Source organism: Brachionichthys hirsutus, chromosome 2, assembly GCF_040956055.1.
Source record: "Brachionichthys hirsutus isolate HB-005 chromosome 2, CSIRO-AGI_Bhir_v1, whole genome shotgun sequence".
Lineage (NCBI taxonomy): Eukaryota > Metazoa > Chordata > Actinopteri > Lophiiformes > Brachionichthyidae > Brachionichthys > Brachionichthys hirsutus.
This window is the reverse complement of record NC_090898.1, coordinates 15,620,402-15,646,753: the sequence shown is the minus strand read 5'-3', so window position 1 is coordinate 15,646,753 and position 26,352 is coordinate 15,620,402. Positions and strand designations below refer to the sequence as shown.

The 26,352-nt window shown below is 51.2% G+C and overlaps 3 protein-coding genes across 3 annotated transcripts; all 3 read left to right on the top strand.

The window, feature by feature from the left end:
- The first annotated feature begins 19 nt into the window (after positions 1 to 19).
- Positions 20 to 3,058, top strand: timm17b (translocase of inner mitochondrial membrane 17 homolog B (yeast)). Its single transcript, XM_068748083.1, has 6 exons — positions 20 to 50; positions 644 to 743; positions 827 to 890; positions 1,037 to 1,165; positions 1,250 to 1,360; positions 2,187 to 3,058. The coding sequence occupies exons 1-6, from the start codon at positions 25 to 27 to the stop codon at positions 2,279 to 2,281; spliced, it is 525 nt and encodes a 174-aa protein (XP_068604184.1). The 5' UTR covers positions 20 to 24; the 3' UTR covers positions 2,282 to 3,058.
- Positions 3,059 to 5,430: 2,372 nt separating this feature from the next.
- On the top strand, positions 5,431 to 17,279 carry LOC137905642 (voltage-dependent L-type calcium channel subunit alpha-1D-like). Its single transcript, XM_068749888.1, is given in 47 exon segments — positions 5,431 to 5,476; positions 5,557 to 5,660; positions 6,461 to 6,600; positions 6,675 to 6,820; positions 6,901 to 7,053; positions 7,132 to 7,328; positions 7,403 to 7,506; positions 7,603 to 7,745; positions 7,835 to 7,903; positions 8,065 to 8,128; positions 8,238 to 8,264; positions 8,353 to 8,513; positions 8,595 to 8,794; positions 8,796 to 8,821; positions 8,891 to 9,098; positions 9,183 to 9,303; positions 9,384 to 9,456; positions 9,532 to 9,595; positions 9,668 to 9,725; positions 9,808 to 9,904; positions 9,993 to 10,146; positions 10,148 to 10,264; positions 10,366 to 10,472; positions 10,549 to 10,636; positions 10,847 to 10,954; positions 11,032 to 11,084; positions 11,180 to 11,326; positions 11,626 to 11,827; positions 11,929 to 12,087; positions 12,176 to 12,286; positions 12,365 to 12,448; positions 12,553 to 12,573; positions 12,652 to 12,786; positions 12,867 to 12,932; positions 13,046 to 13,137; positions 13,250 to 13,409; positions 14,129 to 14,256; positions 14,343 to 14,439; positions 14,523 to 14,625; positions 14,716 to 14,817; positions 14,904 to 15,028; positions 15,190 to 15,527; positions 15,595 to 15,777; positions 15,900 to 16,261; positions 16,389 to 16,504; positions 16,600 to 16,941; positions 17,073 to 17,279. Coding segments are annotated over 47 exon segments (6,093 nt in total). The 5' UTR covers positions 5,431 to 5,445.
- A 1,592-nt stretch (positions 17,280 to 18,871) lies between these two features.
- sypb (synaptophysin b) lies at positions 18,872 to 24,571 on the top strand. Its single transcript, XM_068743701.1, has 6 exons — positions 18,872 to 18,889; positions 20,313 to 20,378; positions 23,141 to 23,265; positions 23,711 to 23,909; positions 23,997 to 24,188; positions 24,269 to 24,571. Exons 1-6 carry the CDS (start codon positions 18,872 to 18,874, stop codon positions 24,569 to 24,571), a joined length of 903 nt encoding a protein of 300 aa, XP_068599802.1.
- The last annotated feature ends 1,781 nt before the right edge of the window (positions 24,572 to 26,352 follow it).

Genomic DNA, 26,352 nt, shown 5'->3' with positions numbered 1-26,352 from the left:
CGTGTCGTCGTGACGACAACAAACATGGAGGAATATGTTCGTGAACCTTGGTGAGGTTAATCTCTTTTGACATTTCCCCCCTTCTTAATGTCATATTCTGGCTGTAACGAGCGAACGGAGGCTCCGTGGGTCCCCGTGCTGGTTTAGCGGGGGGATCGGCGGCGACTCCGGGTTCAGCCCGAGCCCCAAGCTAGCATCCGAGCTAAGCGTTAGCCGCCTCTTGAAGTGTTTTTAATCGATAACCGAACGTGTGGTAAAGAACGACACAGTTCACGCAAGGTAAACACGCGTTATTGTACGGTATTCTGCACCGGTCAACCAAAGATCGATCCTGGATCAACTATATATCGATCCTGGATCAAAAGCTAAAACGAGGACGGGATTCCTTTTAATGATTATTCAAATAATTATGTAAACGTAAAAATGGATTTAAATGGTTGTGTATTATTCTATTAATGAGAGAAGTAACACTGGGGAAAAAAATGCAATTAAAGTTAATTGCATTATTTTTCTTTTCTGTTGCAATCTACCAAAAATGCGGCATTTATGGAGCTGTTGGAGATTAGCTCTATTTGGAAAGGAAGAAGGGATCATTGTGGAACTTTATTTTGGAAACCGCTTTAACTTCTCTGTTTCCCTACAGCCCCTGGAGGATAGTGGATGACTGCGGGGGCGCTTTCTCCATGGGCGTCATCGGAGGAGGCGTGTTCCAGGCGGTCAAGGGGTTTCGAAATGCCCCTGCAGTGAGTTCGCCGCGTCCTGTTAATAGGGCTAATAATTAGTTCCGCTTTTAAAAGCACAAATTGACGTCGCTGAAATGTTTCAGGGTGTCGGACACAGATTGAGAGGAAGTGCAAATGCCGTGAGAATAAGAGCTCCACAGATTGGAGGTGAGGCGCTCGTCCGTTCTCTCGTTTCTTTCTGTAATAACATGAATAGTTTCCTTTCGAGGAATAGACGCACAGTTCACTTTCACACAGTCGCACACGCTGCGCGCTGGAATCACACACTCAGCCAGACTTCTGCGCTTTCACAGGAAGCTTCGCCGTCTGGGGCGGGCTCTTCTCCACCATCGACTGTGGCTTAGTTCGCCTGAGAGGAAAAGAGGATCCTTGGAACTCCATAACGAGCGGCGCGCTGACCGGCGCCGTCCTAGCGGCGCGCAGTGAGCACACGCAACAAAACTCGGCCTTGACTTCCTGCGGCGATGGCGCCGTCCAATCGGTGGCTTTCCGTGTTTTTACTGCAGGTGGGCCGTTAACTATGGTGGGCTCTGCCGTGATGGGGGGAGTTTTGCTGGCTCTCATTGAAGGGGTTGGGATCCTCCTGTCCAGATATACGGCGCAGCACTTTCAGAACCGTAAGTGAAGCTGACTGAGTTCTGCAGAGGTTGCAGGTTCCTTTTGATCTGACGATTTCGATCCGGATTCTGAGATTTACTTTTCAGGTGAATCAATTAGATTGCTTTTTTTTTTTCTTTTTTCACAGTCCTGATAATAAGCCTCACAAACAGACAAACAATAGAGTGATGCCACTAAAGCGGCTGTCCTGATTGGCTGAATTGCTTCCTGTGTATGCTTCTGTTTTGTTTTGTTAATATTAACAATTTCTTAGCCAACACTGTGAGTGAAGATCCCGGTTCCATTATAAAAATGGAAAATGGATCACCGATTAGCGGGATTAAACGGATTTTCCGGCCTTATCGCCCACTGCTATGATATCGTAAGTGGCTGCAATCAATAATTCTATGTTAAAAATGTAATACTTGTATGTGAACGGTTTCATTTGAAGTGATTAACCCACAGAAAGTAATCACCCTTCCATGTCCCCTTCGGATTTCAGCATCGATCATTCTGCGGTCTCGTTTTTAGGGCCTGTTGAGTACAAAAGCTTAAAAAAAAAAAAAAAACGATTTCACACTTTCACTTCTCTGATGGACGAAGTTTAAAAACAACAACAATTTGCTATAAGAGCAGGTGAATGATCATTTATGCTCATGTTGCTCCCCATCTGCCGAATGTTTGATGACGCATCAGTGTTTCGTTTGATTACGAGAACCCCCCCCCCAAAAAAAAAAAAAAAATTCAGGTCAGAACGAACAAAAGGATTCAAATCTGAGAAAAATGACCACAAAGATTTACTGTTTTTTTTTTTCTTTTTGTCATCTTCCGACTTGTTTTCTTCAGCCGTTCCCTTCGCAGAGGATCCAGGTCAGTTACCACCGAGGGATGGGGGGTCATCGTCTGTCGCTGGGGGGCAGCGGGGCAGATCCGATAGATGAGGACTGAGGCCGGCCTTGGTGAGTTAGGCCACAGGCGAGACACCGGAATCACAAAGCCCAGGAGGTGGATACCCTGCCCCCCCCCCACGGCGGTGTTGTAGACGCAAACCTCGGGGGGGGTGAGAGACCCTCGTTTTCAGCTGCGCGTGAAGGTTTGGTTCTGAACAAAGATCAACGTCAGGCCAGCGCTTCCTGCGTCTCGCGGAGCATTTTGTGTACCAAACCTGTAATTCTGGTTTCAGACTATGATTCTTGATGAATTCCGTGCGTTGACTACAATTTTTCATTTTCCGGCTGAAAGTTAAGATGAGAAGTTTGTCTTAGCTTAGCATCACGACTGGAAGCCAGTGGGAAAACGAGAATAGCCGATTCCCTTCGTGCGAAAATCGAAGCGTGTAATGATGAGGTGATTTTTGTCCGGGCAGTTTATAAGATTTTACACTTGAAGCCAAAAGCAAAAAAATAAAAAATAGATGTCTTTTAAGATGGGTCTTATTATATTTACATACCGGTAGGTCCGATTATATTTACATATGATAATCTTGTCTTTTCTACCAAAATGACAAATCTGGATGAAAGTCTAGAAATGACTTGAATCAGCTTGTTGCAGGTCAGTGAGTCGTTGCCGCGGAGGCCGCGTGGCTTTAAGCGCTGCTAGCATCACACAGCAGGGAGGCCGTGTAGCTTTACCATCTGTTTTACCGTCAAAACATGTATAGAAATATTTATTTTATGTACTGTCGAAATATATTTCTCTTGAAAAAGTTGAACGAAACAATAAAAGTATTAAATATTCTTTAAGATTTGGGATTGGGTGATTTTTTTTTTCTTTCTTTCTGTGCCCTAACATTCGAAAGGCTAAATTTCACCGTTTAATTCTTTTCACATCTGGAGCGTCATCTGGACTGGATGATGGGAATTCCCATTTACCTCAGTCAAGGAGTTTTCAGGAAATGTTACCAGATTACATTTCGGTGATGATCCAGAAGAGATCCTGGATTATGGGTCAGTTTGAAGTTTTCGTTAACATTTCAGTAAATGGAGTTTCAAAATGTATTCCTCAATATCTCGCTTGATTATTGGCTGCTGTTTATGGAATTTCGCACAATCGTGTAGGGTGGGGGGCCCTATTTCACCACGGAATTTCATCTGGATTTGATCCGGATTAATGATATTATCTAGATTTTTCTAGAAATGAGGGTACACTTGCGATTTGTTCTGCTCTATATTTCATATCAGTGACCTGAGGAAACAGATCCAGGTGAAATCGGGGTAAATTTTCAGAATAAAACGAATTTGTTTTTGGACCCTCTCGATAATACCTCTCTGATTAGCTCCACGAAGGAGGTTCTGTTTCTGCCGGTCTTCACCGAGACACTGCGGAATCAGTAGAGGACAAAACGGATTATCTTCAAAAGCTCTGGATCTATAGATCCAGAAGAATCCTCCATTACTGAAAGTGTTGCTTTTGGTGAATAACTTCTAACCTAATAATGACGTCAGTGTGAACCCAAATGTTTGTTTTCACGGTTAAGCAATCTAAAAAATCGAGATCAAATCCTGATTTTTTGGTGCAAACTGAGTGCTTTTCTATTTTTGTTCATGAATTCCCGAGATATGTGACTGAAAACACTTAAATTACCTGCAGCCCAGCCCACGCAGGCCGGGGGTTTCCCTCGCCCCCCCCCCCCCCGACAGATTTCCACGCTCATCCCTTTAAACGGATCAGCAGCTTTAATCTCTTCTGCTTCCGCTCGTCGCGTTAGATTCCATCTCCGTCACCGGGATGTGCCTCCGCAGCTGAATCGTGCGACTTCACCCAAATTCGTGCGTCAAAAAATCCGCGCTGATTGCGCTCTTCCGCGCGCAGCATGACCCGCAGCCGCTCCGCCTCACCGGGGAGCCGCGCGTCGGTGTGAGGCGGCCGGCTGCAGACGGTCCTCTGTCTCCTCCCCCTCCACATCGCGGATCAACAGAAGAGTTTTGCGGACATGGACGCGACAAAGAAAGGTAGGAAATCTCTCTCTCTCTTTTTTTAGTCCAAATAATTTGTATAAATAATTATACAGATCTGCATGCAGAATATAAGTGATGCTCTACGGGTGGAATAAAGGCCTGATTTGCCTCCAAATATCGAGCAACGGTGTCCAGATTGGGCCAAACAGTCGATCCTGAGCGGGTTTTACACACCGGTGGGACCAAGCGAGTTTAAAGTGTCAACATGGTGGAAAATAAACGCGCCCGTGGGCTTATTCAGAGCTTTCAACAGGTGTTCAGGGCCTGCGTGGGGGCAGCTCCTCACAAAGAAGTAGGTCACACCTGGTCTGAGCCTGTGAGGCCTTCAGGGCAGGCCGGGATTCAAACCCTCCCCTGATTGGCTTGGCGATGACGCTGGTGGGTCGGGTCGGGCCATGGGTCGGGCCTTGGGTCGGGGGTTGGGTCGGGTCTCAGATCGGGCCATGGGTCGGGCCATGGGTCGGGCCATGGGTCGGGCCTTGGGTCGGGGGTTGGGTCGGGCCTTGGGTCGGGGGTTGGGTCGGGTCTCAGATCGGGCCATGGGTCGGGCCTTGGGTCGGGCCTTGGGTCGGGGGTTGGGTCGGGTCGGGGGTTGGTTCGGGCCTTGGGTCAGGCCTTGGGTACAGGGGTCCTTGTACTCGGGTGTAAATGGAACTCTGTTGTGTGTCTGCAGTGCAAAATGCAAAAAGTGTGTGATGATGATAATGAATATGTTTATTAGATAGAATGTTAGAGTACAAGTACAGTCACACAGTAGCATGTATTACAGTACAAATGAAGTCAAACATCCTGTCTGAGAGGAGCATTTCAAAAAAGCCCTAGCGGTCTTGTTTCCGTTGAAAGTCCTTCGTACATAAATCATCCACATTCAACGGCAATGAAAGCTCACCTTAAAATGTGAAAAACATCCCGTGAGCGAGGACCGAGAGTTGGACCTGCGATGTAAGAACCTATTTCCTCTGCGGCTGTTGACTTTCTGTTGGACAGATGCCCCCCCTGTGGGCGATGCGGGAAAATCGGACACCCTGGGGTCGACCGGCTCGTCCCGAAAAAGAGCGGGGGGCGCCAAGAAGGCGATGCAGGCCAACAAGTCTGCCCTGAGAGCCCCCCGGGCCCTCTGCTGCCTCACCCTCAGCAACCCCATCCGCATGGCGGCGCTGGCCCTCGTAGAGTGGAAATATCCTCCCCGCCCCCCCCCCCGGTTACTGTGATGTCCATGCCAATGTGTGACTTTAACGCCTTAACTGCAATCCTCAAGCCCTTTGATATCTTTATTCTGCTCGCCATCTTCGCCAACTGCGTGGCCATGGGCGTGACCAAGCCGTACCCCGATGACGACTCCAACGCCAGCAACCACCAGCTGGTGAGTTTCCCCGTCCGGAGGAAGCCGCGAGTGGGACGTGGCAGAAACGCACTGGACCCCGAGTCACTTGTAATAACTATTCAAGCGGTTTTTAGGATTTATTTTTTTGAGTTTTTCGGCCACATGTCACGCAGAGCGGACTTGCTGCACGAGTCACCTGTTTTTAGCGTGACTGCTGCTATCGTCTGTTAAAAGAAGCTTTCTTTTCTTGGAGGTGGTCGGCTCCTCTTCCTCCTCCTCCTCCTCCTCCTCCTCGGTTGGCCTTTTCCCCTTTTGAAAAGAAGCTCTAAAAGACGTTTTCACAAGTTAATTTTTTTTTTTTTTATGTTTAATGTTAAAATGTAAAAAAGATTCCCGACTCCATTCCGGATCAGATCCAGATGTAATTTGGGGGTAAGATAGAGACCCCCCCCCCCACATGACTGTGTCAAACTCCATAAACATCGGTCAATAATCAACCGAGATATCGAGGGGAACATTTTCTTGAAGCTCCACTGACTCCAATGTTACTGAAAAATTCAAAGTGACGATCCAGAATCCAGGATCTCTTCTGGATCGCCACCAAAATGTAATAATCTATTCCCGGTGACATTCCCAACATTTCCTGAACATCTTATGAAGATCCGTCCAGAACATTTTGAGTTATCTCGCCAACGGCAAAACGCCGGCGATCGCGTGACGGTAATTAACGTTTTCCTCTCAGGATCTGGACACTTTGCTTCTCTTCAGACACACTCGTCGATGTTTAAACACGCTCAAGCGCGTTCTCCGCTGTCTTCCCTCGTGTGTCCCCCCCCCAGGAGCAAGTCGAGTACGTCTTCCTCGTCATCTTCACCGTGGAGACCTTCACTAAGATCCTGGCCTACGGCTTGGTGATGCATCCCAGCGCCTACATCCGCAGCGGCTGGAACCTGCTCGACTTCGTCATCGTCGTCGTTGGGTACCGCCCCCCTCTCGGCGCGGCCGCTAGCCGCTAGCCGCCGGTCCACAGCCCGTGTTTGTGTGTCTGCGCAGGTTGTTCAGCGTGATGGCCGAAGGCATGACCGACCACAAGCCGGGGGCGGCCCATCACGGCGCGGGGAAACCCGGGGGCCTGGACGTCAAGGCTCTCCGGGCGTTCCGGGTGCTGCGGCCGCTTCGCCTCGTGTCCGGCGTGCCAAGTGCGTCCGTCTCAGTGAGTTCCTCCCTCCCGCGTTTCCCCCGCTGACGCCCGCCTCCCGCTCTTGTGCGTTTTTCTCAGGTTTGCAGATCGTGCTGAACTCCATCATGAAGGCGATGGTTCCGCTCCTCCACATCGGCATGCTGGTGATGTTCGTCATCATCATCTACGCCATCATCGGCTTGGAGCTGTTCATCGGCCGGATGCACAAGACGTGCTACTCCCTGGGCACAGGTACGCCGCCCCCCCCCCCGGGCGTCCCCGCGGCGTTCCCGTTTGCTGCTTTCTCACCCTTCTTCCCTTCGCTTTCAGGCCTCATCGTCGAAGACGACCCGTCGCCGTGCGCGTTCGCCGGCGCCGGCCGCTTCTGCGTCGGGAACGGGACCGAGTGCAGGGGGAAGTGGGAGGGCCCCAACGGCGGCATCACCAACTTCGACAACATCTTCTTCGCCATGCTGGCGGTCTTCCAGTGCATCACCATGGAGGGCTGGACGGACGTCCTCTACTGGGTACCGGCGTGCTGCTCCGGCGCCGCACGGCGTCTGTAAATGCTTTAAATCGATGCGTCTGTCCCCCCCCACAGATGAACGACGCCATCGGGTACGAGATTCCCTGGATCTACTTCGTCTCTCTCGTCATCTTTGGGTCCTTCTTCATCATCAACCTCGTTTTGGGCGTGCTGAGCGGGTGAGAAACAAAATCAGCGCTTTACAAATCTCAGCAATGGTTCTTTGAGTGTGTGCGTGTGCGTGTGCGTGCGTGTGCGTGTGTGCGTGCGCGCAGAGAGTTCTCCAAGGAGCGAGAGAAGGCGGTGGCCCGCGGCGAGCTGCAGAAAGCCCAGGAGAGCAGGCAGATGGAGGAGGACATGGTGGGGTACATGGACTGGCTGATCGAGGCCGAGGACGTGGACGAGGAAGGAAACAAGCGTCAGTACGATAAGCATTCGGGACGACGCCCAGTGGCCGAGGCCACGCCCCTCCGTGACCCCCCGGGTCTGTTTTGCCCGACTCCACAGGGGCCGCCATCGCAAAGAAGAAGATGATGAAGAAGTTCGGCTGGTACAAACACAGCGAGGACGGCGGAGGTATCCGGCTCATTGATCCGCGCCTGCGTGTAATAAAGGCTTGAGGTCGGACGCCGGGTCGGATGCTGGAGGACGTTTCAGGCTTCCGATGGGCGGCGCCGGCCCCACGGCGGCGGTTCCTCTTCTGTGAGCTCCCTCTAGTTACTCGTGTCTCTGTGCAGAGTCGGACTCGGACGACGACATCGCCTACCTGGACGACGACAGCGGCTTCTGTGCGTCGCTCATGTAGGGAACCGGAGTAGCAGCGTCGCTTTCATCGGCCGCCGCCGCCACCCCCCCACCCCCCACCCCCCCACCCGGCGTCTTTTGCATTCACCTTGTCTTGTTTCCTCAGAGCAAAGATGATGGCCAACAGCTTCTGGTGAGACCCTCCAGCGTGGCGCGGCGCCGTGGCGTGGCACCGTGGCGTCGCCATGGCAACGCTTCACCCTGGGCGTGCTCTTTTGCAGTGACCAGCTGTGCCAGCTGAACCACACCATGAGGAAGAACTGCCGGGTGGCGGTGAAGACCACCAACTTCTACTGGCTGGTGCTGCTGCTGGTGTTCCTCAACACGGTGGCGAGCGCCTCCGAGCATTACGGGCAGCCGCGGTGGCTCACGGAGATGCAGGGTGGGGGTCCGTCCGTCGGCGCGGTGCCATTGGTCCCGAACCCAATCGGGGACGCACGCTGATTCGTCCCTCCTCCCGCAGAGCGAGCCAATAAGATCCTGCTGCTGCTCTTCACGCTGGAGATGCTGATGAAGATGTACGCCTTCGGCCTGCAGATCTACTTCATGGCGCTCTTCAACCGCTTCGACTGCTTCGTGGTGTGCGGCGGCATCCTGGAGACGCTGCTGGTGGAGTTCGAGTTCATCCCGCCCATCGGCATCTCCGTGCTGCGCTGCATCCGGGCTGCTCCGGATCTTCAAGATGACTCGGTAGCAGAGTTCCGTTCTCGCTTAGACCCGCCTCCCGCCGTGTAACCTTTGCTCCGCCCCCTCCCCCAGGCACTGGGCCGCTCTGTCCGACCTGGTCAACTCCCTCCTCAACTCCATGAAGGCCATCTGCTCCCTCCTGCTGCTGCTCTTCCTCTTCCTCATCATCTTCGCCTTGCTCGGGATGCAGCTATTTGGCGGCAAATTCAACTTTGACGACACTCAGATGAAGCGAAGCACCTTCGACTCGTTCCCTCAGGCTCTGCTCACCTGCTTCCAGGTGATCCCGGCGGCTCTCGGCGGCGTTTCCTCGCTCGTCCCCTCGCTACGCAGCCGTCAGTCTCATCTCTGTTGTCTCCCGCAGATCCTCACCGGAGAGGACTGGAACGCCGTGATGTACGACGGCATCATGGCGTACGGCGGGCCGGTCTTCCCCAACATGGTGGTTTGCATTTACTTTGTGATCCTTTTTGTCTGCGGCAACTGTATCCTGATCCGAGCGGCGTCGTTCCCGCCGACGGCCCGCGTTTCATCCCAAACCTGGACTCCTTAATTCTGGGATCAGACATTCTGCTCAATGTCTTCTTGGCCATCGCCGTGGACAACCTGGCCGGAGGCGGCGGGAAGAAGAAAGTCGAGTAAGAAAAGAGTCTTCACTCCGGATTACGACGGCGAAGCGCCTCTTCTGAGTTCCTTTCCGTTTGTCTATTCAGAGAGAAGAAGGAGGACGAAGAGGAGTGGGACGACGACGACGAGAAAGAGGACGAAGACGCCGGGGTAGAGAGTCTTTCTGTGCGTCTCTGAAACCGTGACGTTCCCGAGGCGCTGATCTTTTTATCTGCCGCTCAGAACGACGACGACGACTGGCAGGAAAACGAGGAGCTGAGGGCCATCGAGGGTCTGGAGGGTGAGTCCGACGAAGAGTCCGACGAAGAGCAGGACGCGAGCCGTCTCCCACGCCGTCTCCCACGCCTTTCCCTTCTCTGCAGGAGTCGCCGCGCTGAAGCCGGAGTTCTCGGGGCCCAAAGAGAAGATTGTCCCGATCCCCGACGGAAGCTCCTTCTTCATCCTCGGGAAGAAGAACTGGTACTTCCTGCTTTCCAAAACGCGCTAATTTCCCGTCACGACGTCGCGCCGAACGAAATCTGCTTTCCTCCCCCCCTCCTGTTCCCAGTTTGCGAGTCGCTTGCCACAACCTCATCCATCACCCTTACTTCACCAACTTCATCCTCATCTTCATCATCCTCAGCAGCATTTCCCTGGCCGCTGAGGACCCGATCAAATCCCACTCGTTCCGGAACATCGTAAGACCGACTCCGTCCGCTGGTCGCATCCGGCACAAGAACCCCAAAGCGAGCGCTGAACTCTCATTCCTCTCTCCCTCAGGTGCTCGGATACGCGGATTACGTTTTCACGTCGGTCTTTACGGTGGAGATTGTTCTGAAGGTAACCGCTGCCGCCGCTGCCGCCGCCGGCGTCGCGACGTAATCCCGACTCATCCGAAATGGGATCATGATTTCTCTGAAGCCTCGCCGTCTCGCCTGCAGATGACGGTCTACGGAGCGTTCCTGCACACCGGCTCCTTCTGCAGAAACGCCTTCAACCTGCTGGACCTGCTGGTCGTCGGCGTGTCGCTCGCGTCCTTCTTCTTGCAGTGAGCGGACGCTTCGTCCGGTCCGCCGCGCCTCTCTCTCTCTCTCTCTCTCTCTCTAAATCTCAGTTTGTCTCAGCTCCAGCGCCATCTCCGTGGTCAAGATTCTGCGCGTGCTGCGCGTGCTGAGGCCTCTGCGCGCCATCAACCGAGCCAAGGGGCTGAAGGTGAACGCCGCCGCCCTAAAAGTGGAGACTTCCTGTTGATCCCCGCGCTGGGAAATCGCGTTAAAGTCACTCCACGTCGGCGTCAACCCCCGACGGCGCCGCCGTTCCCTCATTCAGACCTCAAACTGCTCTTGTAGTTTAAACCCTCTGCGTTTGCAACCATCTTGTTTGTAGTCTTATTCGGGTGTTTTGTGTGCCCCCCCCCCACAGAACGTGGTGCAGTGTGTGTTCGTGGCCATCCGGACCATCGGCAACATCCTGATTGTCACCACACTCCTCCAGTTCATGTTCGCCTGCATCGGCGTGCAGCTCTTCAAGGTGCGTTTGATTTCCGACTCCGCCCGTCTTATTGGCTTTGCAGTCTGACGCAATGTTTCCTGTGTTTGGCGCCGCAGGGCCGATTCTACAGCTGCACAGACGAAGCCAAACACACCCCCGTGGAGTGCAAGTCCGTGCCCTTCGTTTCTCTACTCGCAGCGTCTGAACGGGTGGGAGGGGGGGGGCGCCACGTGACCTAACGCGTCTGCGTGCGTTCCATTTCAGGGGGACGTTTGTGGTCTATAAGGACGGGGACATGAACCATCCCATGGTGAGAGAGCGGATCTGGCAGAACAGCGATTTCAACTTTGACAACGTGCTGATGGGAATGCTGGCGTTGTTCACCGTGTCCACGTTTGAAGGCTGGCCGCAGTGAGTCTGGGAAACACAACAACAACACAACAACAACACAACAACAAGGATGTGAAACTAAAGACATTCTCTACACAATTACAAAAATTCCTTTGGGATAAATAACGTTTTTTCCTTTTTCCTTTAGTCTTTTTTTTGATGCTTGAAAATCATATTAAAAATCTATTAAAAAAATTACATAAATATAAATTGACTTTGTGCATATATATATATATTTATATAGCCAAATAAAAAGACTTTTAAATGTCTATTTCCCTTAAATCAATATCCGCTGGCCTTACTTTGTGTTTTTAATAAAGGCTCCTCTACCGCTCCGTGGACGCCAACGCCATCAACCGAGGGCCCATCTACAACTACCGCGTGGAAATCTCCATCTTCTTCATCATCTACATCATCATCATCGCCTTCTTCATGATGAACATATTCGTGGGCTTCGTCATCATCACGTTCCGCGAGCAAGGAGAGGTGGAATTCAAGAACTGCGAACTCAACAAAAACCAAGTGGGTCTTTGTTTCACGCTTTGATGTTCTCTTATTGGATGAAATGCGTGCGACACACACACACACACGCACACACACGATCGCTTCCTTTATCTCTCCAGCGCCAGTGCGTTTATTACGCACTCAAAGCTCAGCCTATAAAGATCTACATCCCCAAAAACCCGTCGCAGCTGAAATTCTGGAGGATTATCAACTCCAGCCAGTTTGAATACGCCATGTTTGTGCTGATCCTGGGAAACACCCTGACGCTGGCGATCCAGGTTCGTCTCGCACACACACACGCACACACACACACCGCCGCCTGCTGAACTCTCACGCCACTGTCGCCCCCCCCCCCCCTCCCCCCAGCATTACGAGCAGTCGAAGCTTTTCACCTCCGTCATGGACATCCTCAACATGATCTTCACCGTGGTCTTCACCATCGAGATGGTCATCAAGCTGCTGGCTCTGCGGGCCCACGTGAGGCTTCAGCCCCCCCCCCGCGGCGAGGAAAGGGCGTCCGTCGCCGTCGTCTCACTCTTTATTCTGTCCCCGCAGCACTACTTCATCGACCCGTGGAACTCCTTCGATGCGCTGATTGTCGTCGGGAGCGTGCTGGACATCGCCGTCTCGGAGTTTAGCGTAAGTCTTTGGTCCGGAATGATCATAAATTAAGGTGTGTGTTTTATCCTAACGGCGTTTTGATCTCTCTCTTCCTGTTACATCGATTAAATACATCGATCTAGGGAGGCGACGGTCAGGGGGAGGTAAGGGAATACACCCGAGATGCGTCTGCACAAGCGCTGTGATAAATGGACGCTGAGCGCCGCGTGTTTTTGCTGCAGGGCGGCGGGAAGGGCGAAAGCGGGAAGGTGTCCATCACCTTCTTCCGTCTGTTCCGAGTCTTGCGGTTGGTGAAGCTGCTCAGCAAAGGAGAAGGCATCCGGACTCTTCTCTGGACGTTCGTCAAGTCGCTGCAGGTCAGTGCCGCTCGGGTGGATTCACACAGGGCGAGCGTTTCACGGCGGCGGCGGCGTCCTCACGTGCTCGTTCTGCTCAGGCGCTGCCTTACGTCGGGCTGCTGATCGCCATGATCTTTTTCATCTACGCCGTGATTGGAATGCAGGTGAGCCACCGATCGGGTTACGCGAGACCATTTCCTCCGTCTCCCGGCGATGCTACATATTAGCGCTTTTCGTTTTTAACGGCCCGTACACTTTTCACTGATCTCCTTTTCAGACGTTTGGGAAGGTCGCCATCGACGAGAACACGTACATCAACAGGAACTGCAACTTCCAGACGTTCTTCATGGCTGTCCTGGTGCTCTTCAGGTGAGCCTTGGCCCGCCGCTACCTGGTCCAAACATCCGACGGGTCTCTGGTTTAGACAGCGGTTTTTTTGTGGCGTTTAAATAAAGGTTGAGTGAAAACGATGCCTTGGCAGGTGCGCCACCGGGGAGCAGTGGCAGGAGATAATGCTGGCGGCTCTTCCGGGACGACGCTGCGACCCGGAGTCCGACACGGAACCCGGCGAGGAGTTCACCTGCGGCAGCAACCTGTCCTACATCTACTTCATCAGCTTCTTCATGCTCTGTGCTTACCTGGTGAGGAGGAGGAGGAGGAGGAGGAGGAGGAGGAGGATGAAGGCGGCTTCTTTTATTAATCTGTCCTCGCAGCATTTGGGAGTATAATAATTTACCTCCTTCAAGAGAGTTCAGCCTCCCGACTCCAGATTAAATTTAGACGTGATTCATTCGGTTTTGTGTTTTTGCAGGCTCAAATGGGATCAAAGTGGTTTGAAAGTGGCGAGGAAGGTATTAGAGCAGATGATACCGCTTTTTAAAAGCTAACCCCCCCCCCCCCCGTCGCGTCCGATTCGAGGATTTGGTTAATCCAGGCGGGAAATCCTGCTTTCAAAGGCCACACATAGTTTTGCGGCGTTCGGACACTTTGGTGCTATTTCAAGATAAAAGGTTTGACGGTGATGACGTTCGACTTGGAGGTAGAAATATTCCGTTAAATGCAGTATCAGGCCTTGCTGGAGCGAGTATGTATGTATGTGTGTGGGGTGGGGGAGGGGAGTACACCCCGCATGAGTCGCCAGCGAGTCACACACGACGGACAATTTGGAGCAATCAGTTCACCTAGATTGTATTTTTTGTGAGGAGACCCACGGGGAGAACATACGATGGGATTCGAACCCGGTCCCTTCTCCTTTAAGGCTTCCAGGTTCGTTCTCGGTGCGTCTGCTTTACGGCATCGGTTTCCACCCGGACGGGATTTAAAGTGTTTTTTTTTTTTTAATCTGTTAATCCCCCTCGAGATCATCAACTTGTTCATCGCCGTCATCATGGACAACTTCGAGTACCTGACTCGAGACTGGACCGTGCTCGGGACTCACCACCTGGACGAGTTCAAGAGAGTCTGGTCGGACTACGACCCCGAGGCCACGTGAGACCGATTCGCTCTTCGCTCGCGTCTTTCTGAATTGTCCTCCGCCTGACGACGTCTCATCCGTCTCCTCCTGCTTCCCGTAGCGGTCGGATAAAACACATCGACGTCGTCACCTTGCTGCGTCGGATTCAGCCGCCTCTCGGCTTCGGGAAGCTGTGCCCCCATCGCGTCGCTTGTAAGGCAAGTCGCCATTGTGTGGTGCCGCGGGGGGGGGGGGGGTGACGGGTCCTCGATGCGTCTGACTTGTCTTCTCGTCCTCACAGAGACTGGTTGCTATGAACGTCCCGCTGCACGCAGATGGGACGGTCACCTTCAACGCCACTCTGTTCGCCCTCGTGCGGACGTCGCTCAAGATCAAGACGGAAGGTCGGGCCTCCGGCTCGCGCGCGATGCGGGACGTGATTCTGTCGCTCGAGAAGGATCTTTCGGATTCGTTTTTGTCTTTGTCCCCTTCAGGCCCCATCGACCAGCAGAATGAGGAGCTGAAGGTGATCATCAAGAAGCTCTGGAAGCGCACCAAGCCGAAACTCATCGACGAAGTCATCCCTCCCCCTCGAGGTGGAGCAGACGTTTACAGCGAAAGCGCCGTCGGCAAAATGCAAGAAACGTAATTCTCCATTTCTGCTCGTTTGATCACATCCCAGGAGACGAGGTGACGTGTGGGAAGTTCTACGCCAGCTTTCTGATCCAGGACTATTTCAAGAAGTTCCGCAAGAGAAAGGAGAGGGAGAGGAAATCCAAAAAGAAGGACAGAGCGGCTGCTCTGCAGGTGATCAATCCCTCATCATCACCATCATCAATTGATTGCATGTTTATTTCAGCCCTCTGCATTTCTCCGGGCTCGGGACCGGCTCAAGGGAGACGCCATGCTAGCTCCTGCTAGCTGCTAACCGTGCGACAGACACGCTTATGTGTATATTTCTGTTCCAGCAAGGCCTCCGGACGCTGCAGGACCTGGCTCCGGAGATGCGTCTGGCGATGGCGTGCGACCTGGAGGACGAGGAGGCCGGGGACGGAGAGACGGCGGGCGGCGAGCTGTTCGGCGGTCCGCCGGGGACCTCGATGAACGCCGCGCCCGCCAGCACCCCGCTGCCTCACATAGACACGCTGGTGGAGCAGACGACCGTGATCATGGAGCCCGAACCCAGGACTGCCGATTGGGATGTGATCATGGAGCAGGTGGCGGGCCTGCCGGACCAGCAGACGCCGGCGTCGGCGCTCGTTGTGTGTGAACAGCCTCTGAGGTCCGAGCCGCTGCCCGTCATCAGGTGGGCATCGCGTTTAGAGTCGCTCATTATCGCTCTCCGCGAGGTTATCCCATTCTCTCCTGTTCAGGATGGACTCCTCCAGTGAGGTGCCGCCACCTCCTTCTCCTCCATCAGAAGCGCCACCTCCCTCAGGCATAGCAGGCGGGGGCGAGGCCGTAGCCGATGAGCCGGTCGTGGCGGCGACGGCCGAGGTGGCCGAGCAAGTTTATAGCCGTGAAGGGGATGCTGCAAGCGTAGTATCGCTAGACGGGTAAGAAAAGAGGGCTAGCGTGTATGCTAAAGATGGAATGCCGAGCTACACTCTTCATATTATGCTACGCTAACCACAGCTGTTTATTTAAGGATCTTGCTACCGCTCTGGAACTCTTACAGGTACGTGTATCCGGATGCTGTTTCTCCCGCGCCGACTGAGACGGGCTACAACGGACGGAGCCTGGAAAGAGCTAGCAGCATTGGGGAGATCCCCTATGACGATAGCCACGATGCTAATGGCTTTATTAGCAACAATTACAACGACATGGCCATGAACGGAGGAAGTGCTGCCCCAAGCCCGGCTCCCTATGCTAACGGGTACGACGGGAACGGCTACGAGAGCTACAATGAAAATGGCAGCGTCGTCAACGGCAACGGAAGCGCGTTCGATGAAAACGGAAGCACCGTCAGTGGCTACAACGGGAACGAGAATGGCGCCGCGCGGTTCGTCAGGAGACGGCTACTTCCTGCCATTCCAAAAGGTGACAAAACGGACCTTTCTGTTTTCTTGCATCTGCTGGTTGCCGGCGACAACGAGGATGCAGAGCGCTCGCCTGCGGGCCGACGCGGCCATGCTAATGCTAAATCTCTCCCCACTTTGTGTCTCAGGTCGCAGGCCTTCCTTTAACTTCCAGTGTCTGAGGCCACAGAGGAGCGTGGACGACCGTCTCCCGGTCCCGGGGAACTACCGTGGGAACGCGTCCCCATCCCGATCCCGTCTGCAGGTTGAGAGACGCAAACGCACGGCGTCCCTGACTGTCAACTCTCATATGCAGATTGTGTCTCACCTTTCCCCCCCCACCCACCGGTCTCCTGTCAGCTGCAGCCCAGCCTGGACTCCCGGCCCTGCAGCGTGTCCTCCATGTCGTCCTCCTCCTGGGCAAACAAGGCAGCAGCCGGCACCACGCCTGTCCCGGGAATAATAAACCCCTCGGGACGGAGGGGCAAGCTCGTCTACACGCCGATGATCCTGGTGGATCAGGCCACCGGCAGCAGCCAGCCGATCTGGAGCGACGGCTCCGCCGGCCTCCCCGCCGGCCTCCCCGCCGGAGACCGACCCGGCTGGTACGCAGGCCAGACCAGAACCTTCACCGGATTGAGGGTTCCACCGGTCAACCCCGGCTTCATGAACAAAGGCAGCGCAGAGAGTCTGGTGGAGTCTGTGAGTCGAAACGCAACGTCCCTGTTTTTCTATCGGCCCCTGTCCGTGCTCGTAATCCCAAATGTTCGGCCAAATGTTAAAGACTTCGGGCAGGTTTCTGATAACGGCGTCCATCTTCTTGCTGCTGGCAGATCTTGATCTCCGAGGGTCTCGGCGTCTATGCCAGGGATCCCAAGTTTGTGACCTTTGCCAAGCGGGAGATCGCTGAAGCCTGCAACATGAGCCTGAATGAGATAGAGAGCGCCGCCGCCGACCTCATAGCTCGCGGGGCCAGTCGGACGCTGTCTCGCTTCGAGGACGACCTCGCCGACGAAATGAACTGCGTGATTTCTTACTGAGACGAGCAAAAACGGCGATGGCAGGGTGACAAACGGGAGCGCGGAGGTCGTAAAAAGGCGTCCCGAATGCCTGTCCGTTTGTTTGTCTCGGGGTGAAATGATGTTTGTTTTGAACGCTTATATTTATGAATGCCAAAAGACACACACAAACACACACACACACACACACGTTGATTTTAAGAGCAGATGGCAGGCTATAAATAAAACATGTTTCCTCAACTCTGTTTCTGACTTTTCGTTATACTTTTACTCACACCCACCTGCGGTGGAGGTTCCGGTTGTCGGGTTATATTTGACATTTATTGATTTGTGCATCTGTAACCCACAAACTCAGTTGCGAGTCTGAAAACACGGTTTATCTCTTTTATTCTGATGGCAGTTTTAAGAGTTGGCCGTAATGCCACAGGATGACATCATCCAGAAGCTGCGCCAGTCCATGAGGAGGTGGATTACTTGCTAATCCATTAATGCTAATGGTTTACACAGTCATTACTGATATACTCCAGTTATGAAACGTTACAAATGTGTGATAGGTTTAGTTCACACTGCAGGCTGAAGTGACCCAAATCCGAATTTATTTATTTTTTGCCCCAATGCGACCTGTATCCGATGTTTTCTGTCGCATTTATCCAACCTATACGTCACTAATACGCGACATACATATAGGTCCTGTTTCTTTGTAGCACCGTTGCTAAAAAACAACATGGCGAAAAACTTGTCTCTCTCTCCCTTTTTAATCGTCTTCTTAAAAATATGAAAAAAAAATCTTTAAAACCGGCACATACGCTCCAGCGTTTCATCCATATTCACTTTCGTAAGTACACCGAGCGTGGACGTGTGACGTCTCTTCTGCGCATGCGAGACACTTTGATTGGCGTGGCGGGCAGACAGGAGATCACATACGAGTCGCATTTAATTTGAAAGGTTGATCGAACTCGCAAAAAAACGTACTTTTTTTTTTTTTTTTTTGCGGTTTTGTTACGGAGCAAATTAATATAATCAAAAGTTATTTTCATACAAAATTAACTACTCAAGCAAATGTTTATATCTAGCCATGCAGGCTTTAATTGATGTTTGAAACTGCAGCACAATACAAAGAGTGAATTACATCACCAGCCATTGCAGATGGGCAGCATCTGGCTAAATTAAAACCTCTACATTCCTCCATTGTAATATTTCCATGGTTACAGAAGGAAACCTGAACTTCCCTCAGGAGTCGTGTGTGCTTTAGATTTGCCTAAAAGACGCTTAAAGGTGAATTACGCTACCATAGCTCTTGAATCTTCATCCCCCCTTTTCTCCCTCCTCTACATCACTCCTTCTGCCTACTAAAGCGTGAACAGTCTCCGTGCGTTATTTCCCCCCCCCCGGCGACTCTCAGCCTCCTTAGAATAAGCAGCTCTGTGATTGGTCAGAACGCTACTCCACATCCAATGCCTTGTCTGACGTCACGTTGTTTAAACGCGTCCTCCCCTTGTCCGTGACGCAGTCGGCTCTTCCTGCTGGGCGTCTTCCTCCCCTGGACTGTTCCGGATGAGACGCTTCCCTCCCTCCGCCCCTCTGATCCTCTTATCAGCGAGTGAGCGGCCAAGATGGACGTTGTAAACCAGGTAAGGCTTCTTTTTGAGGGGGGGAGGAAATGCGCTATTTCTATTTAAATGTCTTATTAAATGAGGTTTGCCTCATTTTCGTTCGTCGTGCGCTCAAATATGTATTTTCCCTCCTAATTCTGCCGACGGCGCGATTTTAACGCGGATGCGCGATGCGTTGAAGTTGAGATTATAAATCATGCATTTACATAAAAAAAAAGATTTTTTTTTATTTTTTAATGCTGCGGTGTAAAAGCACGACGGAGAGCGACGCACCTGAGCGCATTTACGCGCGACTGATGCTGCAGTCGGTGCGTTGATGTGATGGAGCGGCCCGGCCCGGGTTGGCTGTCCGAATGCTGCAGCAGCGTCATTTAAAAAAGGCCTTTCTGGTAATTGATTTAGACGACTCGCTCTCAATTAACCCGCTGTTGCCAAGGTAAACAGGAATCTGCCCCCCCCCCCCCTCCCATGCAGGACCTCGGCGTTGTCCGATAGCCGCAGTGCAGGCCCGATGTAGATAGAGGACGGTCCCCTTCATTTCCATGCACGCAAACATCTCATAAATAGCCCTTGCTATTTATGAGGGGGGGGGGGGGGGGGGGGGGAGGCAAATAAACGGACCCCCCCGGGCTGTCTGGCTCCGAAGCAGGATTTTTTTTTTTCTCTCTCAGATCTTGCGTCATCTGTTTGATATGGATGATGTGCAATCTGGAGAAACAATGAGCCGCACAACCACGAGAGGAAAGCCGTCACCGCTGCTTCAGTCCAGTGCGGCCATTTGTTGATGCATGCGCGCATGCAGGGGACACGCACGCTGCACGCCGCCTTCTTTGCGGTGTGTCGCATTCACCTGCATGCGCTCGAACGCGTCCTCATCCCGCACGCTTCAATTAGAATAAACACCGCGAGATTTCATATCAAAGGAATAAAGGAAAAACAAGAGACAGCTGAGAAGCAGCAGAACAGACAGTTAATCAGCTTTGTCTAATCGTAATGCTCTCTCTCTCTCTCTCTCCTCTACACACACACACACACACACTGTTTGAGTCACTTTATTCAGTGGCAGATATTTGCCCTGATGCACCTGCAGTTTGCTGCTTTACCTGGATTAAAGGTGAATGCTGGGCCTCAGAGGAGGAGGAGGAGGAGGAGGAGGAGGAGGAGGAGGAGAAACTGCTGAGTGGATTTCACTGGAACTCTGTGGGAGAGTAGATCACGTGCCACAATATAGATGGCATAAAGATTTTACCTTTTTAAAAGCTTATTTAAGTTTTTGAAAAGGCTCGATCGAGTGAAAGGGGGCTGTTGGGCCTCGGTGGGGGGGGGGGGAGGGGGGGGATGTGTTCTACTGAGTTAGTTTGGCTCTTGTTTTTAATCATACCTGCAGCGTGAGCCTTTCAAAAAGATGTTTCTAACGTCGAATGTCTTCCTTCTTTGGCAGTTGGTGGCCCAAGGCCAGTTCACAGTCATCAAGCAGCCGCTGGGATTTATAAAAGTTCTTCAGTGGGTAAGTCCCTCAATTTCACGTGTTTATTGTTGACTCACTGCAGCCAATCGGAATAATGTTTTTATATTTTCCATTTAAATTAGAAATAATAAAAAAAAAAGCTTCTCTGCTGCACGTCCAGATTTGCGATCGTCTGTCGCACAAAGGTCACAAAGATGGATGAGGATTAATGAACGCTCCCTTTTGAGATTATTTAATCTGCACTGAAGGCTTGATAATTCCCCTCGTCAATATATTCAAATAGCCGCAGAGGTTAATCACCAGGAGTCGGTGATGCCGCCCTATCGCGGACCTGAGCGGGAGACCCCCTGTTTCTATAGCGACGCTGTGTCCATCCACCGAGGAACACGGTGTGTGAGGACACGGTTTCGTGCTGACACGTTCTCACCGTCCACCAGACGATGGAGGTAGAAAACCGCCCGTGCAGACTTGTTATTGTGAGGAGGGAATTATTCCATTCTTTATTTTAGCTCCTGGATGGGAGATGCTCCTGTTTTGTTTTTCTACATGGCCTTGCATCCCGCCTATAAACTCTGTATTAGTTCTATGCATGAGAGGTTTCATCATTCACACCGTGATGCTAATTACCCACGAGGCCCTGCAGTGACTATCTATTGATTTCTCGATATTGCTATGTTGATTTCTGCGTTCCGTACTTCTCAGCAAGATCCCTGCAGACGCGGACGGCATTTTCATATTTGCCGATCACTTCCTTCTTCAGTTGGACAGTTGTTCTCGCTGTTTTCCTCTTTCCTCTGAGAGGCGTCTTCCTGCAGATCCACGACTAAGAGCTCAAAAGAATAAATCCGAAAAAACATGAATCGAAAAAAGATGCCCATCTCTGTTTTATTGTTCGAGAACCGAGGTTCCACTGTATATACCCGTCTTTTATCTTAATAAAAGGTTTCAGGAACGACGAGACAGATATTGAGGAGGGGGTGCCCCTCCTGCACGCGCGTCCCATAATTCTTAACTACACACCCGATGCTCGGTATGAGACCAGTTAACTCGACCCAGATGGGAGCCGTGTCTGAGCGCCACACAGTAACGGCCAGAGGAACGAACGTATACCCACGACTCTGACGTCCTTCCCCGGAGCTGAGTGACTGTGCCTCCCCGGGTCACAGCGAGCCTAACCACCAATCAGGAGCCTCGTTCAGGAGGCCGTGAATCATCCATCTGAGCGTCAGGCGCGAGGAGGGGCTGCCCGAGCTGCTGCTTTTTTTGTGGATTAATATGGGCATGCAAAACCAGCAGCCCGGCGTTCCTCGGAAGATAGAGAGGAGCCGCTTGGGCCAATTATTCTTATTGTTTTTCACAGTTAAAGACAGACAGCGTGAGAAAAGCAACGGACAAATGGTTCGCGTCCCATGCAGGGACGTAATGTTGTGTATCTTCTCGGCACAGAAGAGCTGACAACAAACCGGCATACCAGGAGGGGTGGAAACCGGCCTCCGCCTCCTCACTGCGTGATGCTGCCAGTAGCGTTGCCATGGCACCCATCGCTCAGTGTGCCACCATTTCTTTTCCGAGTCTGGCTGTCTCTCCTGTCCTCCATCGCCATACTTTATATTCTCATTCCTGACCTACTCAGCCTCCTTCTTTGGTCCAGGCTCAAATATTCCAAGAATCGTTGGAAGGAATTGTAGTTTCAGGTTAAATATAGCCACAGCAGTCGGATGGACTGTTGTGAATTGTGTCTGCGCCCAAATACAGTCAATAAAATTTGAGTCAAAATAAATGTTGCTGTTAATCTCCTTGCTCAGCGTGTGTTAGAAGTGTACATATTTAATTTCACACACGGTCGTGTCCTGGTGGAACATTTCGGAAAATGGCGTTACACAATAAAAAACGGGGTGCTCTTGCTTCGGACGTCAGGTCACAGGTCACAGGTCACAGGTAGCCAAAGGATTTCTTTCGAGTGGGTTCATGATGCCCACAGTGACGAGACAGGGATGTAAAATATAAGAAGGAAGTGATGCGCTGTTGTGTGTGTGTGTGTGTGTGCGTGTGTGTTGTGACCGGCTATGCACTAGCTGGTAGCTGAGTATGTGTTGACAGATGGTAGAGCACCTCAGTGAGATTAATAGTGGGATGTTCCATCCAATCGGATCGGGCCTTCGGTGTGGGGAGCGTGTATTAAAAATAGACTCATTTGTGTAATCTGGTGTGTGTGTGTGTGTGTGTGTGTGAGCTGCGGAACACTACCTCTGTTACAATGCAACTACAAACGCACTCGAAGCGACCGATCCCGAGCAGCCGCAGGCGCAGAAAACACGGCATCCAGAAACTAGATCAAAGTGATCCAGAATCCCAGAGCTCTTCTGGAACATCACCAAAATTGAATCATCTGTTCCTGGTAACGTCCCCAACATTTCGTGGAAACGTCTTCCAGATCCATCTGTAACTATTTGAGTTATGTTGCTCACAGACAGACAGACAGACAGACAGAACCTCCGAGGCGGCGGTAACGTGAGCAGTGCTCGCCGTTTAACCTCGGCTTTTAACGATACGCTGATTTGCATTGTGGGATCTTTTCCCAGCGGCCTGTCGTGACCGGCGGCGCGCCGGTCTGTTAAAGCGCCGTCTGCTTCACTTGGTTCACACCAGAGCTCCGTGTGTACACAGCCGCGTACTCTGAGCTGATACCAGCAAGGAGCAAAAAAAAAACCACTTTACGCTCTGTGTGTCAAAAGTCACAGGATGCGGAGTCAAATTTCACCTTGTTTTTTTTTTCCCGTTCTTCCCGTTCTTTCCCGCAGATCTTTGCAATCTTCGCCTTCTCGACATGCGGCAGCTACTCCGGCATGTTCAAGATGAGCGTGGAGTGTAAAAACCGGTCCGAGAGCGACCTGAGCATAGAAGTCGAATTTGAATATCCGTTCAGGTACGTGTTCTGCCGCTCACCGCTGTAGAGGAGCCGCCCCGTAAATGCACAAATCAAAAGCACCTGACTCAAAATACATCTCCTGGTGTGAGTTCATCTTTTTTAATTACCGGTACATTTTTATTTCGTATATATTATCACGCACAAAAGATCAACTTTTAAAATGAGCTTGTGCAAAGGGGGATTTTCTGTAAATGCTATATACTCATGTGTGTACTGTTATTTAAATATAGTACTACTGAGTGTGATCCACCTCTCACCCAGTGCCATGTGGCTCCCACAATCGTAAAGTATTACTATTAAAGGAATATTACAAAAAAAAATTCTCGCTTTCTTGGATAAATCTATAAACTGAGGCCGCCAGGCTGCAGATTCTGTTTTTAGTTTCCCAGCCTTCTATTTGCAGAAGCACAATGTGATGTTGCCTTCTCATTTCTGTTCTCAGACTCCATCAGGTTTACTTTGACGCCCCCACCTGTAAGGGAGGGAACCCGGAGCGCCTGTTCCTGACCGGGAACTACTCCTCCTCGGCGGAGTTCTTCGTCACCATCGCTGTCTTCTCCTTCCTGTACTCCATGGCAGCCTTCTCCATGTATTGCTTCGTCCTGGAGAAGTACCGAGAAAACAACAAGGGGCCCCAGATCGTAAGTCCTGCAGCCGGGGGGTTGTGAGCAGCATCCGGCTGTCGGCGGTTGCGCTTCCAGTGATGATGTTGTCTCGTTGATCGCCAGGACTTTGGTGTTACAGCGGCGTTTGCCTTCATGTGGCTGGTGTCCTCCTGTGCTTGGGCTAAAGGCCTGTCGGATGTGAAAACAGCCACCGATCCAGACAGGGTCGTCACCTTCATCTCAGCGTGCAACGAGCAAGAGAACCGCTGCCGTGAGATTTACGAGCCCAAGGTCTCCGGCCTTAACACCTCTGTGGTGGGTCGCTGATTTTTTAGAGCGAAAGATGCCACGAAGAGTTGATTTCACTCGTCTCTAACCGCCTCCCTGTCCCACAGGCTTTCGGCTTCATCAACGTGATCCTGTGGATAGGAAACCTGTGGTTCGTGTTCAAGGAGACCGGCTGGATGGCGGCCTTTGCCGGAACGTATGTCCCATCGCAGGAAAAGCAGCCTGCCCCCGATTCCTTTGGCCAGGCAGGCTATGGCCAGCAAGACCCCTATGCCGGCTCCCAGGGAGGTTACCAGCCTGAGTACGGCCAGCAGGGGGGCTACAGCGAGGACGGTGGCTACGGTCAGGGCTACGAGCAGCAGCAGCAGCAGCAGCAGCAGCCGCCCACCTCCTACTCTAATCAAATGTGAGCCTGTCCAGCCAAACCTCAGCTGAAGGACGGTAAGCGAACAGCCTGTCTTCAACTGTAAGCTTAATTATGTAACGGGCACATTTTGTTTTCTACTTCTGCGACGCACGGTCAGAAAGCAAGAGCAGAGTTATTCCTATATGCAGACGACACACAGCTGTTTGTTCCTAATATCGTTTCCCGATGGGATTATTAAAGTGTTCTGATTCTGAGGCTGATCTTCTTTGGTCTTTGGAATGACGTTCAGATAATTGAACCCCACCCTTACAGATTTGGACTAAGGGCTGATTATGTTGATAATTTTATCGTGAATACTTTAGAGCAGCGGTTCCCAACCACGGTTTCAATTGTGCAGCCTAGAATTCAACAATGCGATCAAGTGTTTGCTCCTTAACATGTCCCTTCCCTCTATGTCTCGACCTTTCTACGCAGGGCGACCTTGTGATTTTGGAGGTGGGTTCTTGACCTCCACCTGCATTTCCACGCTCCTCTGTTTGTCTGTTTGTGTATCTGTGAGTCAACAGGCAGAGGGAGGGCGGGACTGGTGGGGACTGGGATGGGGAGAACAACTTGGGACCAGGAATGAGGGAAATAATGGGGGGGCTTTGCTGTAACATGATGTTTATTCTCGTGATGTATTTAACTGTAGAAGACAACAGAGGATTGTCTGTTTGGTTATATGAGAAAAACTTGAATACAAATACCAAAACATTCATTGATGAACATTTGAGAGAAATCTTGTAATGGAAAAGAAAAAAATTAGTCATATTTAACTTGGGAGAATGTATTTGCCTGTGCTGTGTAAATATCAACCTGCTGATATACACAAGTATATGTACACAGTTGAATAATTGTGCACTCCATATAAGTTGTTATACAACACATGTTGAGCACAGACTTATTCAATTGCATTTACTTTGGTTCTGTTTAGGAGCTCATATAATTTAGCTATTTCCTGTCAATTCCATTCAATTATTCACACCACAATTATTGCTTTAATGTCTTCATCTCGGAATCCAAGAACATCTTCGAAACGGAATTTCTCTGTTTGTTTTTTTCATTTAATGCTGACAGGGTTTGAGAAACTTGGTGATGGCCAATGGAAATGAAATGTTATAGCAAATACAAATATAAATACATGTTTAGTCAGTAGTGTGGTTAGAAGCTAGTGTTGTTATTTCTTTCCACGTGTTTTTCCATCCAATATTTACCGTCAACTCTTGCAACACATACATTTCAAATCCTGACATGTAAAATCAAAAATTGCACAAGTTTAACAAATATTAGTGAGCATGGTAGCATCTCATATTTGCCGTGCTGTGTTGGAAAACGCTATAGTGTGCTGTCAGTTTGAAATGTGTGAATCAGGGCAGTGAATAACAGTATTTAGCAACGTGTGTTTGTTTGTTTGGATTTTATGTGACGCCGTCGAACAAATGTTGTTAATGAACCTCGTCCTGTTTTGATCGCCTTTTATGTGGTCCAGAAAGTTGTAAGACAGAGTCATATAGTTTTTTAACCGCTGTTTCTAGTGCATACTCGCAGTATCATGAGCTGTAGGTAAATGAGAATAAATTATATAACACTTTAAAGACCTTGGTTATGCCATAGTAAACACATATTTATTACGAGGCTCTCTGAACAATATATCTCCGTATATATATTTCTCCTGCAACCTCAATCCTTCTTTATGGCTTGTCTCTTCTTCTGGAAAGCAAATGTACTGCATGCATCCTTATATTCTAAATCTAAAGCATCCCTGAACGTATTTGAGAGGCTGAG